The 15000-nt window shown below is 37.9% G+C and overlaps 1 protein-coding gene across 1 annotated transcript in view; it reads left to right on the plus strand.

Moving 5' to 3' along the window:
* Positions 1-15000, plus strand: part of MCOLN3 (mucolipin TRP cation channel 3) — a 253553-nt gene that overhangs the window by 115799 nt on the left and 122754 nt on the right. Inside the window, exon 4 of the mRNA XM_053693240.1 lies at positions 12948-13101. Within this exon, the coding sequence (XP_053549215.1) occupies positions 12948-13101 (154 nt within the window). The remainder of the gene's footprint in view (positions 1-12947; positions 13102-15000) is intronic.

Below are 15000 nucleotides of genomic sequence, written 5' to 3' on the forward strand. Positions count from 1 at the left end.
AGAAAGTTCAGTCTTTACTGGAAAAGTATTTTCCTTCTGGCCAGATTTACAGTCATCCTATATGTGACCGTATTTTACATACTATACAGCATTCATGATAACCTCTGAAGAAATAGTTCCATAAAGCAACATCATGAAGACTGAAGTATAAATTACTTTTCACCTAATGAGAGCTTTAGGCATTTTTTTTTTTTTTTTTTCGGTTCCCCAACTATTTTTAGATACCCACAACAAACAGATTTGGGATTTTTCAATAAAAGCGCGTTTGTGCTACATGTGAGCTAACTGAAAAAGAGGAGAACTTGTCAATGACTTTAGGACCACTAAAGTCAAAATTAAACTCTCATGATTCAGATAGAGCTCACAATTTTAAACAACTTTTCCAATTCATATCCATTATCTAAATGTGCACAATCTTTTTATATGCACTCTTTCTGAGTCACCAACTTCTACTGAGCATGTGCAACAGTCACAGAATATACATGTATGCACTTTATGATTGGCTGATGGCTGTCACAGGATGCAGTGAGAAGGAAAATAAATTGTCAGAAAAAAAATCTACTACTCATGTGAAATTCATAAGGTATTAAATGCCCTATTGCCCTGAGTTGTTGACTTAATAAACTTAACCCAAATAACAATTAAACTAAGTAATTATAATAAAACATAATAAAAACACAGAGACAAGATTGAGTATAAGACCAGTGGGTCGCATTTATTGTAGAAGACAAGAAAACCGGTAGTGACATTTTTTAACTTGTGGCTGCAATCAGGGCCTAAGTATAAAAGAACCCATACAAAGTGAAATGGTCATGGGCCAGAGCAACTGACAAATGGAACTCAGCTCAACACATAAGATGAAAATTAGGGAGATCATCAGTGGGCCCCAAACACAGTAATTTTTAAATGACTGCATCTAATAGACATTACTTCTATAAAGAAGAATATGCACAAATACTGATCTAAAAAGTGTAAAACTTTTACTTAATAAGGGGAATGGAGATTTTAAGCTATGAGGAGAGGCTAGCCAAACTGGGTCTGGTTTCTTTAGAAAAAACGCGCTTTAGAGGTGACATGATTACTTTATATAAATATATTCAAGGCCCATATACAGAGATGGCAGAAGCTCTGTTTAGTCCAAGAAAATTGTTTGTGACAAGACGTCACAATATAAGGTTGGAGGAAAGGAACATTTTTTCACTGTAAGAGCAATAAAATTGTGGAACTCATTACCAAAGGAGGTAGTGAATGCCAATACCCTAGATACATTTAAAAAATGTTTGGATACATTTCTGTCTAGAAACAAAATTCATGGATATGATTGCTAGTATTAAATGGATCACCTATGTTGTATGTTATGTTACTTTAGAAGCTCCCAGTTTAGCACTGTTGATGAGGTTAGGCTGGGTCACCCAGTGAAAGGGGCTGAGAGCAGACACTCCCCCCCCTTCCCTGCATATGAAAAGACAGATAACATAAACTGGAGCCAGTAGTAGTTTGTAAACACATGTATACATCTAACACTGTGGGGCTTGGCTAGGAGTCTGAAAATCAGCACAATGTTATTAACCCCTTAACAACCAGCACCGTACTCTAACCTTACTAAGCCTGCCTACCTGCATGCAACCAATGCTTATGCACAATAAGTGGGAAGGAAGTTAGGTAAGAGATGCACTTGCGTTTTTGTGCAAAATGAGGTAATGCACAAAGAGACAGAGAACAGGAGTGGTCTGATTCTGACAGTGACTGGCTCTCACTGAAGTGCTGCCCATTATCAAGCGTTGCCTGGGTTTTTTGGACCCACTTGGTTCCATGGTTGAGCCAGCCCTGGCAGAGACGGACTCTCTGCATCGTGGTCCGATCGTTGTGGGAGGGTTAGAAGGGAGGCGGGTGGGAGGCCCATCGCGGGAACGGGTGGGACCGCTACACTGCAGAAAAAAAATCAATACTGAGAGCAGAAAGGAGGGAGAAGGAGGGAGAGAGGGGTTTTCTAGAGTGGAGAGGAGGAACAGAGGGTAGGGGAAATGATTGCTTGGAGAGGGGAGGTGGGGTAAATGAGGAGGGGCAGCTACAATACAGATTTTTTAAATGTAAATAAAGAGATACATGGATAGAAAACAGAGCTGCCAATACCTAAGATGGTGGAAACTAGTTAGAGGGGGAAGGTTAGAGAGCTATTTGGGAGGGATCAGGAAGGTTGGAAGGTAACTGTAGAATATAATAATAATACTAACTTTTTTTTAATTTATTTTTTTTATTTTAAAAAAGGACTAAAGATTCACATTGGCAGACTGTTTGCCAGTACCTAAAATGGTGGTGGCCAGCAGGGGGTGAGGGATTGAAGTGAGATGTTTAGGAATGATCAGGTAAGAATCAGGGGGGTGGGAGGGATCAGCCAGGAGGGCAATCTCTACACTACAGCTAAACTTAACCTTACAAGCTTCCTGCTAACTGCCAGGAATTTCAGATGTGTGGTGCCCAGCTGCAATTAGCGGCCTTCTATTTATCAAAAAGCAATGGCAGAGCCATGTATGTCTGCTATGTCTGATCAAAGGGGATCCCAGAGAATCTTTAACATTAAAAAAAAAAAAAACCAATGGCACTACCTTCATAAGGTTTATGAAAAAGCTCTTGATATCTCAAATAATGAATTCATTGTTCACCATGAACTTAGTAGATATCGATTGTTTGAGTAGACTGGTGCTGTGTATTATAAGAGTTTTAGAACAAAATTGTGGTAGGTAAAAAGGAACCCCACAAGAAAAAAGAATAGACATGTAGCACTCTAGAGCTATTAGTAAATATAAAGTATATGATTGTTATAAGATAAGTGGCAAGTCTTACTGACACTAAATCACAAGATTGGGGGAGAGGAAAGTGGGGAGATAGTTAAAATATAACTTTTATTGTGAAATGAATACTAAAAGTATGGGAAGCAACCACATTAAAAACACACACGATATATATGTTGACTAATATAATAAAGATACAAGCATCTGTATCTATATAAATAATCTGGTTTATTTGGTATGTTATGGGTAGAATTGAAACCACATTGGGATTCTACTCAGGGATTAAGAGTAATAGCTTTGTTGTTAATAATAATTACATTTTATGTTGTCATCAGTATTGGAGCATACATATAAGTTTATCATTGTCTCCAGAATAGCCCCATACATTTTTGTTATTCCAATGGGTGTTTAGTGATGTCCACCCTATTCTTATTATATTACTGGGTTCTATCCACTGGATTATAACACTAAAATTGTGTCATGTATCTTGAAACCGAGTTTCACAGAGTTTGTACATATAAATGCATGTTATGTCTATTACTTTGTGAAACTTAGACATAACATGCATTTATATGTACAAACTCTGTGAAACTTAGATATAACATGCATTTATATGTACAAACTCTGTGAAACTTAGATATAACATGCATTTATATGTACAAACTCTGTGAAACTTAGATATAACATGCATTTATATGTACAAACTCTGTGAAACTTAGATATAACATGCATTTATATGTACAAACTCTGTGAAACTTAGATATAACATGCATTTATATGTACAAACTCTGTGAAACTTAGATATAACATGCATTTATATGTACAAACTCTGTGAAACTTAGATATAACATGCATTTATATGTACAAACTCTGTGAAACTTAGACATAACATGCATTTATATGTACAAACTCTGTGAAACTTAGACATAACATGCATTTATATGTACAAACTCTGTGAAACTTAGACATAACATGCATTTATATGTACAGACTCTGTGAAACTTAGACATAACATGCATTTATATGTACAAACTCTGTGAAACTTAGACATAACATGCATTTATATGTACAAACTCTGTGAAACTTAGATATAACATGCATTTATATGTACAAACTCTGTGAAACTTAGACATAACATGCATTTATATGTACAAACTCTGTGAAACTTAGATATAACATGCATTTATGTACAAACTCTGTGAAACTTAGATATAACATGCATTTATGTACAAACTCTGTGAAACTTAGACATAACATGCATTTATATGTACAAACTCTGTGAAACTTAGACATAACATGCATTTATATGTACAAACTCTGTGAAACTTAGACATAACATGCATTTATATGTACAAACTCTGTGAAACTTAGATATAACATGCATTTATATGTACAAACTCTGTGAAACTTAGATATAACATGCATTTATATGTACAAACTCTGTGAAACTTAGACATAACATGCATTTATATGTACAAACTCTGTGAAACTTAGACATAACATGCATTTATATGTACAAACTCTGTGAAACTTAGACATAACATGCATTTATATGTACAGACTCTGTGAAACTTAGACATAACATGCATTTATATGTACAAACTCTGTGAAACTTAGATATAACATGCATTTATATGTACAAACTCTGTGAAACTTAGACATAACATGCATTTATATGTACAAACTCTGTGAAACTTAGATATAACATGCATTTATATGTACAAACTCTGTGAAACTTAGATATAACATGCATTTATGTACAAACTCTGTGAAACTTAGACATAACATGCATTTATATGTACAAACTCTGTGAAACTTAGACATAACATGCATTTATATGTACAAACTCTGTGAAACTTAGACATAACATGCATTTATATGTACAAACTCTGTGAAACTTAGATATAACATGCATTTATATGTACAAACTCTGTGAAACTTAGATATAACATGCATTTATATGTACAAACTCTGTGAAACTTAGACATAACATGCATTTATATGTACAAACTCTGTGAAACTTAGACATAACATGATGCATTTATATGTACAAACTCTGTGAAACTTAGATATAACATGCATTTATATGTACAAACTCTGTGAAACTTAGATATAACATGCATTTATATGTACAAACTCTGTGAAACTTAGATATAACATGCATTTATATGTACAAACTCTGTGAAACTTAGACATAACATGCATTTATATGTACAAACTCTGTGAAACTTAGACATAACATGCATTTATATGTACAAACTCTGTGAAACTTAGATATAACATGCATTTATATGTACAAACTCTGTGAAACTTAGATATAACATGCATTTATATGTACAAACTCTGTGAAACTTAGATATAACATGCATTTATATGTACAAACTCTGTGAAACTTAGATATAACATGCATTTATATGTACAAACTCTGTGAAACTTAGACATAACATGATGCATTTATATGTACAAACTCTGTGAAACTTAGACATAACATGATGCATTTATATGTACAAACTCTGTGAAACTTAGATATAACATGCATTTATATGTACAAACTCTGTGAAACTTAAATATAACATGCATTTATATGTACAAACTCTGTGAAACTTAGATATAACATGCATTTATATGTACAAACTCTGTGAAACTTAAATATAACATGCATTTATATGTACAAACTCTGTGAAACTTGGTTTCAAGATACATGACACAATTTTAGTGTTATAATCCAGTGGATAGAACCCAGTAATATAATAAGAATAGGGTGGACATCACTAAACACCCATTGGAATAACAAAAATGTATGGGGCTATTCTGGAGACAATAATAAACTTATATGTATGCTTCAATACTGATGACAACATAAAATGTAATTATTATTAACAACAAAGCTATTACTCTGAATTCCTGTGTAGAATCCCAATGTGGTTTCAATTCTACCCATACCAAATAAGCCAGATTATTTATATAGATACAGATGCTTGTATCTTTATTATCTTAGTTAACATATATATCGTGTGTGTTTTAAATGTGGTTGCTTCCCATACTTTTAGTATTCATTTCACAATAAATGTTATATTTTAACTATCTCCCCACTTTCCTCTCCCCCAATCTTGTGATTTAGTGTCAGTAAGACTTGCCACTTATCTTATAACAATCTTTAACATTAATTTGTGTTATTATTGCACAAGCGGTATGTACATAATTTCAGTGAGAACCTCAAAGTTTGTGAGTTTTTTCTCCAACATTGGTGTGTCCGGTCCACGGCGTCATCCTTACTTGTGGGATATTCTCTTCCCCAACAGGAAATGGCAAAGAGTCCCAGCAAAGCTGGTCACATGATCCCTCCTAGGCTCCGCCCACCCCAGTCATTCTCTTTGCCGTTGCACAGGCAACATCTCCACGGAGATGGTTAAGAGTTTTTTGGTGTTTAAATGTAGTTTTTATTCTTCTATCAAGTGTTTGTTATTTTAAAATAGTGCTGGTATGTACTATTTTCTCTGAAACAGAAAAGGATGAAGATTTCTGTTTGTAAGAGGAAGATGATTTTAGCAGACAGTAACTAAAATCGGTTGCTGTTTCCACATAGGACTGTTGAGATGAAGTAACTTCAGTTGGGGGAAACAGTTAGCAGACTTTTCTGCTTAAGGTATGACTAGCCATATTTCTAACAAGACTGTGTAATGCTGGAAGGCTGTCATTTCCCCTCATGGGGACCGGTAAGCCATTTTCTTAGTCAAAAACAAACAGAATAAAGGGCTTATTATGGGCTAAAAAACTGGTAGACATTTTTATGGGCTAAATCGATTGCTTTATTTGTGCATATTATTCAGATTTAGGCTAATAATTGGCATTTATAATCTTGGGGAACGTTTATAAAACGGCAGGCACTGTATTGGACACCTTTTTCAGTCAGGGGGCCTTTCTAGTCATAGACTGAGCCTCATTTTCGCGCCATTAATGCGCAGTTGTTTTTTGAGAGCAGGGCATGCAGATGCATGTGTGAGGATCTAAGAATCTCTGAAAAAGCTTTTAGAAGGCGTCATTTGGTATCGTATTCCCCTCAGGGCTTGGTTGGATCTTAGCAAAGACTATATCTGGGACTGTATAGGGGTTAAATTGAAAAACGGCTCCGGTTCCGTTATTTTAAGGGTTAAAGCTCTGAAATTTGGTGTGCAATACTTTTAAGGCTTTAAGACACTGTGGTGAAATTTTGGTAATTTTTGAACAATTCCTTCATACTTTTTCACATATTCAGTAATAAAGTGTTTTCTGTTTGAAATTTAAAGTGACAGTAACGGTTTTATTTTAAAACTTTTTTTGTGCTTTGTTGACAAGTTTAAGCCTGTTTAACATGTCTGTACCTTCAGATAAGCTATGTTCTATATGTATGAAAGCCAATGTGTCTCCCCATTTAAATTTATGTGATAATTGTGCCATAGCGTCCAAACAAAGTAAGGACAGTAGTGCCACAAATAATGATATTGCCCAAGATGATTCCTCAAATGAGGGGAGTAAACATGATAGTACATCATCTCCTACTGTGTCTACACCAGTTTTGCCCATGCAGGAGGCCCCTAGTACATCTAGTGCGCCAATACTTATTACCATGCAACAATTAACGGCTGTAATGGATAACTCCATAGCAAATCTTTTATCCAAAATGCCTACTTATCAGAGAAAGCGCGATTGCTCTGTTTTAAACACTGAAGAGCAAGAGGACGCTGATGATAATTGTTCTGTCATACCCTCACACCAATCTGAAGGGGCCATGAGGGAGGTTTTGTCTGAGGGAGAAATTTCAGATTCAGGAAAAATTTCTCATCAAGCTGAACCTGATGTTGTGACATTTAAATTTAAATTAGAACATCTCCGCGTACTGCTTAAGGAGGTGTTATCTACTCTGGATGATTGTGACAATTTGGTCATTCCAGAGAAATTATGCAAGATGGACAGGTTCCTAGAGGTTCCGGTGCCCCCCGACGCTTTTCCTATACCCAAGCGGGTGGCGGACATAGTAAATAAAGAGTGGGAAAAGCCCGGCATACCTTTTGTTCCTCCCCCTATATTTAAGAAATTATTTCCTATGGTCGACCCCAGAAAGGACTTATGGCAGACAGTCCCCAAGGTCGAGGGGGCAGTTTCTACTCTAAACAAACGCACTACTATTCCTATCGAAGATAGTTGTGCTTTCAAAGATCCTATGGATAAAAAATTGGAAGGTTTGCTTAAAAAGATTTTTGTACAGCAAGGCTACCTTCTACAACCAATTTCATGCATTGTTCCTGTCACTACGGCAGCGTGGTTCTGGTTCGAGGAACTAGAAAAGTCGCTCAGTAGAGAAACTCCATATGAGGAGGTTATGGACAGAGTTCACGCACTTAAATTGGCTAACTCTTTTATTTTAGATGCCACTTTGCAATTAGCAAAAATAGCGGCGAAAAATTCAGGGTTTGCTTTCGTGCCGCGCAGAGCGCATTGGCTAAAGTCTTGGTCAGCGGATGTGTCATCCAAGACAAAATTGCTTAACATTCCTTTCAAAGGTAAAACTTTATTTGGACCTGATTTGAAAGAGATTATTTCAGACATCACTGGGGGAAAGGGCCACGCCCTTCCACAGGATAGGTCTTTTAAGGCTAAAAATAAACCTAATTTTCGTCCCTTTCGCAGAAATGGACCAGCCTCTAATTCTGCATCCTCTAAGCAAGAGGGTAATGCCTCACAACCCAAACCAGCCTGGAAACCAATGCAAGGCTGGAACAAGGGTAAGCAGGCCAAGAAGCCTGCCACTGCTAACAAAACAGCATGAAGGAGTAGCCCCCGATCCGGGACCGGATCTGGTGGGGGGCAGACTTTCTCTCTTTGCTCAGGCTTGGGCAAGAGATGTTCAGGATCCTTGGGCGCTAGAAATAGTTTCTCAAGGTTATCTCCTGGAATTCAAGGAACTACCCCCAAGGGGAAGGTTCCACAAGTCTCACTTATCCTCAAACCAAATAAAGAGACAGGCATTCTTACATTGTGTAGAAGACCTGTTAAAGATGGGAGTGATACACCCAGTTCCAATAAAGGAACAAGGAATGGGATTTTATTCCAATCTGTTCGTAGTTCCCAAAAAAGAGGGAACGTTCAGACCAATTTTGGATTTGAATATCCTAAACAAATTTCTCAGGGTACCATCGTTCAAAATGGAAACCATTCGAACGATTCTACCCACCATCCAGGAAAGTCAATTTATGACTACCGTGGATCTAAAGGATGCGTACCTACATATCCCTATCCACAAGGAACATCATCAGTTCCTAAGGTTCGCTTTTCTGGACAAACATTACCAGTTTGTGGCTCTTCCTTTCGGATTAGCTACTGCTCCAAGGATTTTCACAAAGGTGCTAGGGTCCCTTCTAGCGGTTCTAAGACCAAGGGGCATTGCAGTAGTACCTTACTTGGACGACATTCTAATACAAGCGTCGTCCCTGTCAAAGGCAAAGGCTCATACGGACATCGTTCTAGCCTTTCTCACATCTCACGGATGGAAGGTGAACAAAGAAAAGAGTTCTCTGTCCCCGTCAACAAGAGTTCCCTTCTTGGGAACAATAATAGATTCCTTAGAAATGAGGATTTTTCTGACAGAGGTCAGAAAATCAAAACTTCTAAGCTCTTGTCAAGTGCTTCATTCTGTTCCTCGTCCTTCCATAGCGCAGTGCATGGAAGTAATAGGATTGATGGTTGCAACAATGGACATAGTTTCTTTTTGCACAAATTCATCTAAGACCATTACAACTGTGCATGCTCAAACAGTGGAATGGGGATTATACAGACTTGTCTCCAATGATTCAAGTAGATCAAAAGACCAGAGATTCACTCCGTTGGTGGCTGACCCTGGACCATCTGTCTCAGGGAATGAGCTTCCGCAGGCCAGAGTGGGTTATTGTCACGACCGACGCCAGTTTAGTGGGCTGGGGTGCGGTCTGGGAATCCCTGAAAGCTCAGGGTCTATGGTCTCGGGAGGAGTCTCTTCTCCCGTTAAACATTCTGGAACTGAGAGCGATATTCAATGCTCTCAGAGCTTGGCCTCAACTAGCAAAGGCCAAATTCATAAGGTTCCAATCAGACAACATGACGACTGTTGCTTATATCAATCATCAAGGGGGAACAAAGAGTTCCCTGGCGATGAAAGAAGTGACCAAAATAATTCAATGGGCGGAGGATCACTCCTGCCACTTGTCTGCGATCCACATCCCAGGAGTGGAAAATTGGGAAGCGGATTTTCTGAGTCGTCAGACATTTCATCCGGGGGAGTGGGAACTCCATCCGGAAATCTTTGCCCAAATAACTCAATTATGGGGCATTCCAGACATGGATCTGATGGCGTCTCGTCAGAACTTCAAGGTTCCTTGCTACGGGTCCAGATCCAGGGATCCCAAGGCGACTCTAGTAGATGCACTAGTAGCACCTTGGACTTTCAACCTAGCTTACGTATTCCCACCGTTTCCTCTCATTCCCAGGCTGATAGCCAGGATCAATCAGGAGAGGGCCTCAGTGATCTTGATAGCTCCTGCGTGACCACGCAGGACTTGGTATGCAGACCTGGTGAATATGTCATCGGCTCCACCATGGAAGCTACCTTTGAGACAGGACCTTCTTGTTCAAGGTCCATTCGAACACCCAAATCTGGTCTCTCTCCAACTGACGACTTGGAGATTGAACGCTTGATTCTATCAAAGCGTGGGTTTTCAGATTCGGTGATAGATACTCTGGTTCAGGCCAGAAAACCTGTAACTAGAAAAATTTACCATAAAATATGGAAAAAATATATCTGTTGGTGTGAATCCAAAGGATTCCCATGGAATAAGATAAAAATTCCTAAGATTCTCTCCTTTCTTCAAGAAGGTTTGGAGAAAGGATTATCTGCAAGTTCTCTAAAGGGACAGATCTCTGCTTTATCGGTCTTACTACACAAAAGACTGGCAGCTGTGCCAGATGTTCAAGCTTTTGTTCAGGCTCTGGTTAGGATCAAGCCTGTTTACAGACCTTTGACTCCTCCCTGGAGTCTAAATCTAGTTCTTTCAGTTCTTCAAGGGGTTCCGTTTGAACCCTTACATTCCATAGATATTAAGTTACTATTTTGGAAAGTTTTGGTTTTTGGTTGCAATTTCTTCTGCTAGAAGAGTTTCAGAGTTATCTGCTCTGCAGTGTTCTCCTCCTTATCTGGTGTTCCATGCAGATAAGGTGGTTTTGCGTACTAAGCCTGGTTTTCTTCCTAAAGTTGTTTCTAACAAAAATATTAACCAGGAGATAGTTGTACCTTCTTTGTGTCCGAATCCAGTTTCAAAGAAGGAACGTTTGTTACACAATTTGGACGTTGTCCGTGCTCTAAAGTTCTATTTAGAGGCTACTAAAGATTTCAGACAAACATCTTCCTTGTTTGTTGTTTATTCTGGTAAATGGAGAGGTCTAAAAGCGACTTCTACCTCTCTTTCCTTTTGGCTTAAAAGCATTATCCAATTGGCTTATGAGACTGCCGGACGGCAGCCTCCTGGAAGAATCACAGCTCACTCCACTAGGGCTGTGGCTTCCACATGGGCCTTCAAGAACGAGGCTTCTGTTGACCAGATATGTAAGGCAGCGACTTGGTCTTCACTGCACACTTTTGCCAAATTTTACAAATTTGATACTTTTGCTTCTTCGGAGGCTATTTTTAGGAGAAAGGTTTTGCAAGCTGTGGTGCCTTCCGTTTAGGTGACCTGATTTGCTCCCTCCCTTCATCCGTGTCCTAAAGCTTTGGTATTGGTTCCCACAAGTAAGGATGACGCCGTGGACCGGACACACCAATGTTGGAGAAAACAGAATTTATGCTTACCTGATAAATTACTTTCTCCAACGGTGTGTCCGGTCCACGGCCCGCCCTGATTTTTTAATCAGGTCTGATGAATTATTTTCTCTAACTACAGTCACCACGGTACCATATGGTTTCTCCTATATATATTTCCTCCTGTCCGTCGGTCGAATGACTGGGGTGGGCGGAGCCTAGGAGGGATCATGTGACCAGCTTTGCTGGGACTCTTTGCCATTTCCTGTTGGGGAAGAGAATATCCCACAAGTAAGGATGACGCCGTGGACCGGACACACCGTTAGAGAAAGTAATTTATCAGGTAAGCATAAATTCTGTTTTTTTCTAATATGATCACATTTTACAGTGAAAATGTAGCACGAAATATACCAAAATGGTACTAAAAAAATATATATAGTTTTGATAGGTAAATAAAATACAAGGCTCTATTTCTATTTAAATGGAGTGATGGCAAAATTGCTAAAAATTATCTGGTCTTTTGAGAAAGTTTTAGGGGCCTATCTATCAAGCTCCGTACGGAACTTGATGCCCCGTGTTTCTGGCGAGTCTGCAGACTCGCTAGAAACACCAGTTATAAAGCAGCGGTGTAAAGACCTCTGCTCCATAACCCTGTCCGCCTGCTCTGATGAGGCGGACAGGAATCGTCGGAATTCAACCCGATCAAGTACGATCGGGTTGATTGACACCTCCCTGCTGGCGGCCCATTGGCTGCGAGTCTGCAGGGGGCGGCGTTGCACCAGCAGCTCACAAGAGCTGCTGGTGCAATGCTGAATACGGAGAGCGTGTTGCTCTCCTCATTCAGCAATGTCTGTCGGACCTGATCCGCACTGTCGGATCAGGTCCGACAGACATATGATAAATAGGCCTCATTGACTGAAATGCTTGGTCCTTAAGGGGTTAAAAAAATAAGCAAAACTATAAAAAAAAATTACAAAAACTCCCAGATGGGTGTTCTGTCAGAGCAGCGAATTCATCAGACTAGCGAACAGAAGTGACGTTCTGTCAGCTGTCTGATAAAAAAAACATACCGCACATGCGCTCCTTAGCTTAGTTGCTTTGGAATTATTATTTTTATTATTATTATAATTTATTTGTATAACACCGCCAAATTCCGTAGCGCAGGAATGCGACTACTTCACGAAACAGCAAATTCTTTAAGAGTGAACGGCTGCGCGCAATGCTAAGTTCTGTAGCTGAATAATATTGACGAACTTCGTAATCGTCATAGATATACTGTATATAAGTACATTTGTTTAAAAAAAAAAAAAAAAAAAAACCTTCTGTTTCATGAAGTCTTTCCCTTTCCTCAGTTTTTGGAATTAAGGAACATATCGGTTGGAAATCACGCTTATGAGAGGGGAGGTGCCGAACCTGCATTCATGGCTGTGTGCAGACGCTTCTACAAACAAGGGAGCATATTTCCTGGAAATGAAACTTTTGACATTAACCCAGAAATTCTAACTGGTAATAAACATTTATCTTCAAAAATTGATATATCTGTTTCCTTAAAGGGACATGAAAGTCAACTTTCATGATTCAGTTAGACCATAACATTTTAAACAACTTTCCAATATACTTCTGTTACCAAATTTACATTGTTCTTTAATTATGCTTTGAAGATTGTACCCGGGTATGCTCAAGAGCGTGCACGTGTACTTAACACTGTCTATAGCAATATTTTGAACATTTTTACAGACTGTTGAACACTATAGGACAGCAGTGTTTGCAACAATGTATAACATTGTTACAAATATAGTTGCAAACACTGCCGTCATATGGTGTCAAGAGATCAAAGTAAATTTGATAATAGAAGTAAATTAGGAAGTTATTTAAAGAACCATTAAATGGCCACTAAAGTCTAAATTAAAGTTTCATGATTCAGATACAGCATGCAATTTAATATAAAAACAACTTTCCGAGGCTCCGACTCCTACTGAGCATGTGCAAAGTACACAATATATACATATAGGCATTTTGTGATTGGGTGATGGCTGTCACATGGTACAAGGGGAGGGAAAAATTAGATTAATTTAGATTACATTTCCCAGCAAATATTCTACTGCTCATTTCAAATCCAGTGCTGTTTATTTGTCTTTTTATTGTGTATCTGTAAGTTATTTAATTTTACTATATTTAGTGTTCCTTTAAACACAGGAGAAATGCAGAATCAATAAATGCAGAATAAAAAAACAAAGCAATAGAACTTTCTCTGACTTTGTTTTGCTTTATTTTTTATTTTATTTTCCCTCAGAGCAAAATAACATAACACAATATAAAGATGTATTCATGAAAGTATTGCTTGGGACAAAATGCATAATTAAACACATAAAACTAAACAGTCATTCTTTGTCTACAGTATAAGATACATATTATTTTGACAAACGTTAAGGTCGTAATTATATACACTCTGCCCTTTTTAACCTAAAAATGCTTTAAAAATTCAGATAACACTTACAATGAGTGGTAGATTTCATTCTAAAAAAATTCAAAATGTATTTTTATTTGCCACGCCCCCCCAGTATCATATGACAGCCACCAGCCAATCACAGACTTTTATATACATATATACTGTGAACTCATGCACATGCCCAGTAGTAACTTGTCCCTCAGAAAGTTTGAATATAAAAAGACTGCATAATTTGATAATGGAAGTAGATTAAATAATCTCTTGAAATTGCAGCTCTAGCTGAATCATGAAAGTTTTATTTAGACTTGAGTGTCCCTTTAAAATTGCATGTTTTGTTTAAATCATGAAAATTAATTTCGATTTGAGTGTTTAACCTTTTTAAAATGTTGTTAAATCTTTTATTTTCATGAATAGATTTAGGAACATACAAATATTGTTGTCTAAAATGTAACAGGCTAAAACAATATATAGTCTGTCTAATTCCAGTTATCATATGCAGCCTGTTCCATAAAGCTCACTTTTATATACCATTTCCTAGTAAATAACATAGGATTACAAAATACTGGGCAGTTTAATGAAAAAACTAAATGAACCAAGATTTCTTTCATAAGGTGGTGAGAGTCCACGACCCATTACTCCTGGGAACTAATACCAAAGCAGTTGAACATGGGATTTAATTCCTGGCCACTAGGAGGAGGCAAAGATTCACAAAACTTTTAAGAGCACTTCATCCCTCCCACTCGTCAAGGGGAGTACTTTTGTGGCTCATCGTAGCCCCCCCCCCCCCCCCCCCCCCCCCCCCCGCAGTTACAGCCTATTAAAAAGAAAATACATCCCATGCTAGAAGCCCTTTACTATCTAGGAATTGTGTAGTAGCAGTAAGAAATTTGTGTTGTGTGGTGTTGCTATAGAATAACATATCAGCCATGTTTTAACGTTTTTAAAACAAAATTACA

Source organism: Bombina bombina, chromosome 10, assembly GCF_027579735.1.
Source record: "Bombina bombina isolate aBomBom1 chromosome 10, aBomBom1.pri, whole genome shotgun sequence".
Classification (NCBI taxonomy): domain Eukaryota; kingdom Metazoa; phylum Chordata; class Amphibia; order Anura; family Bombinatoridae; genus Bombina; species Bombina bombina.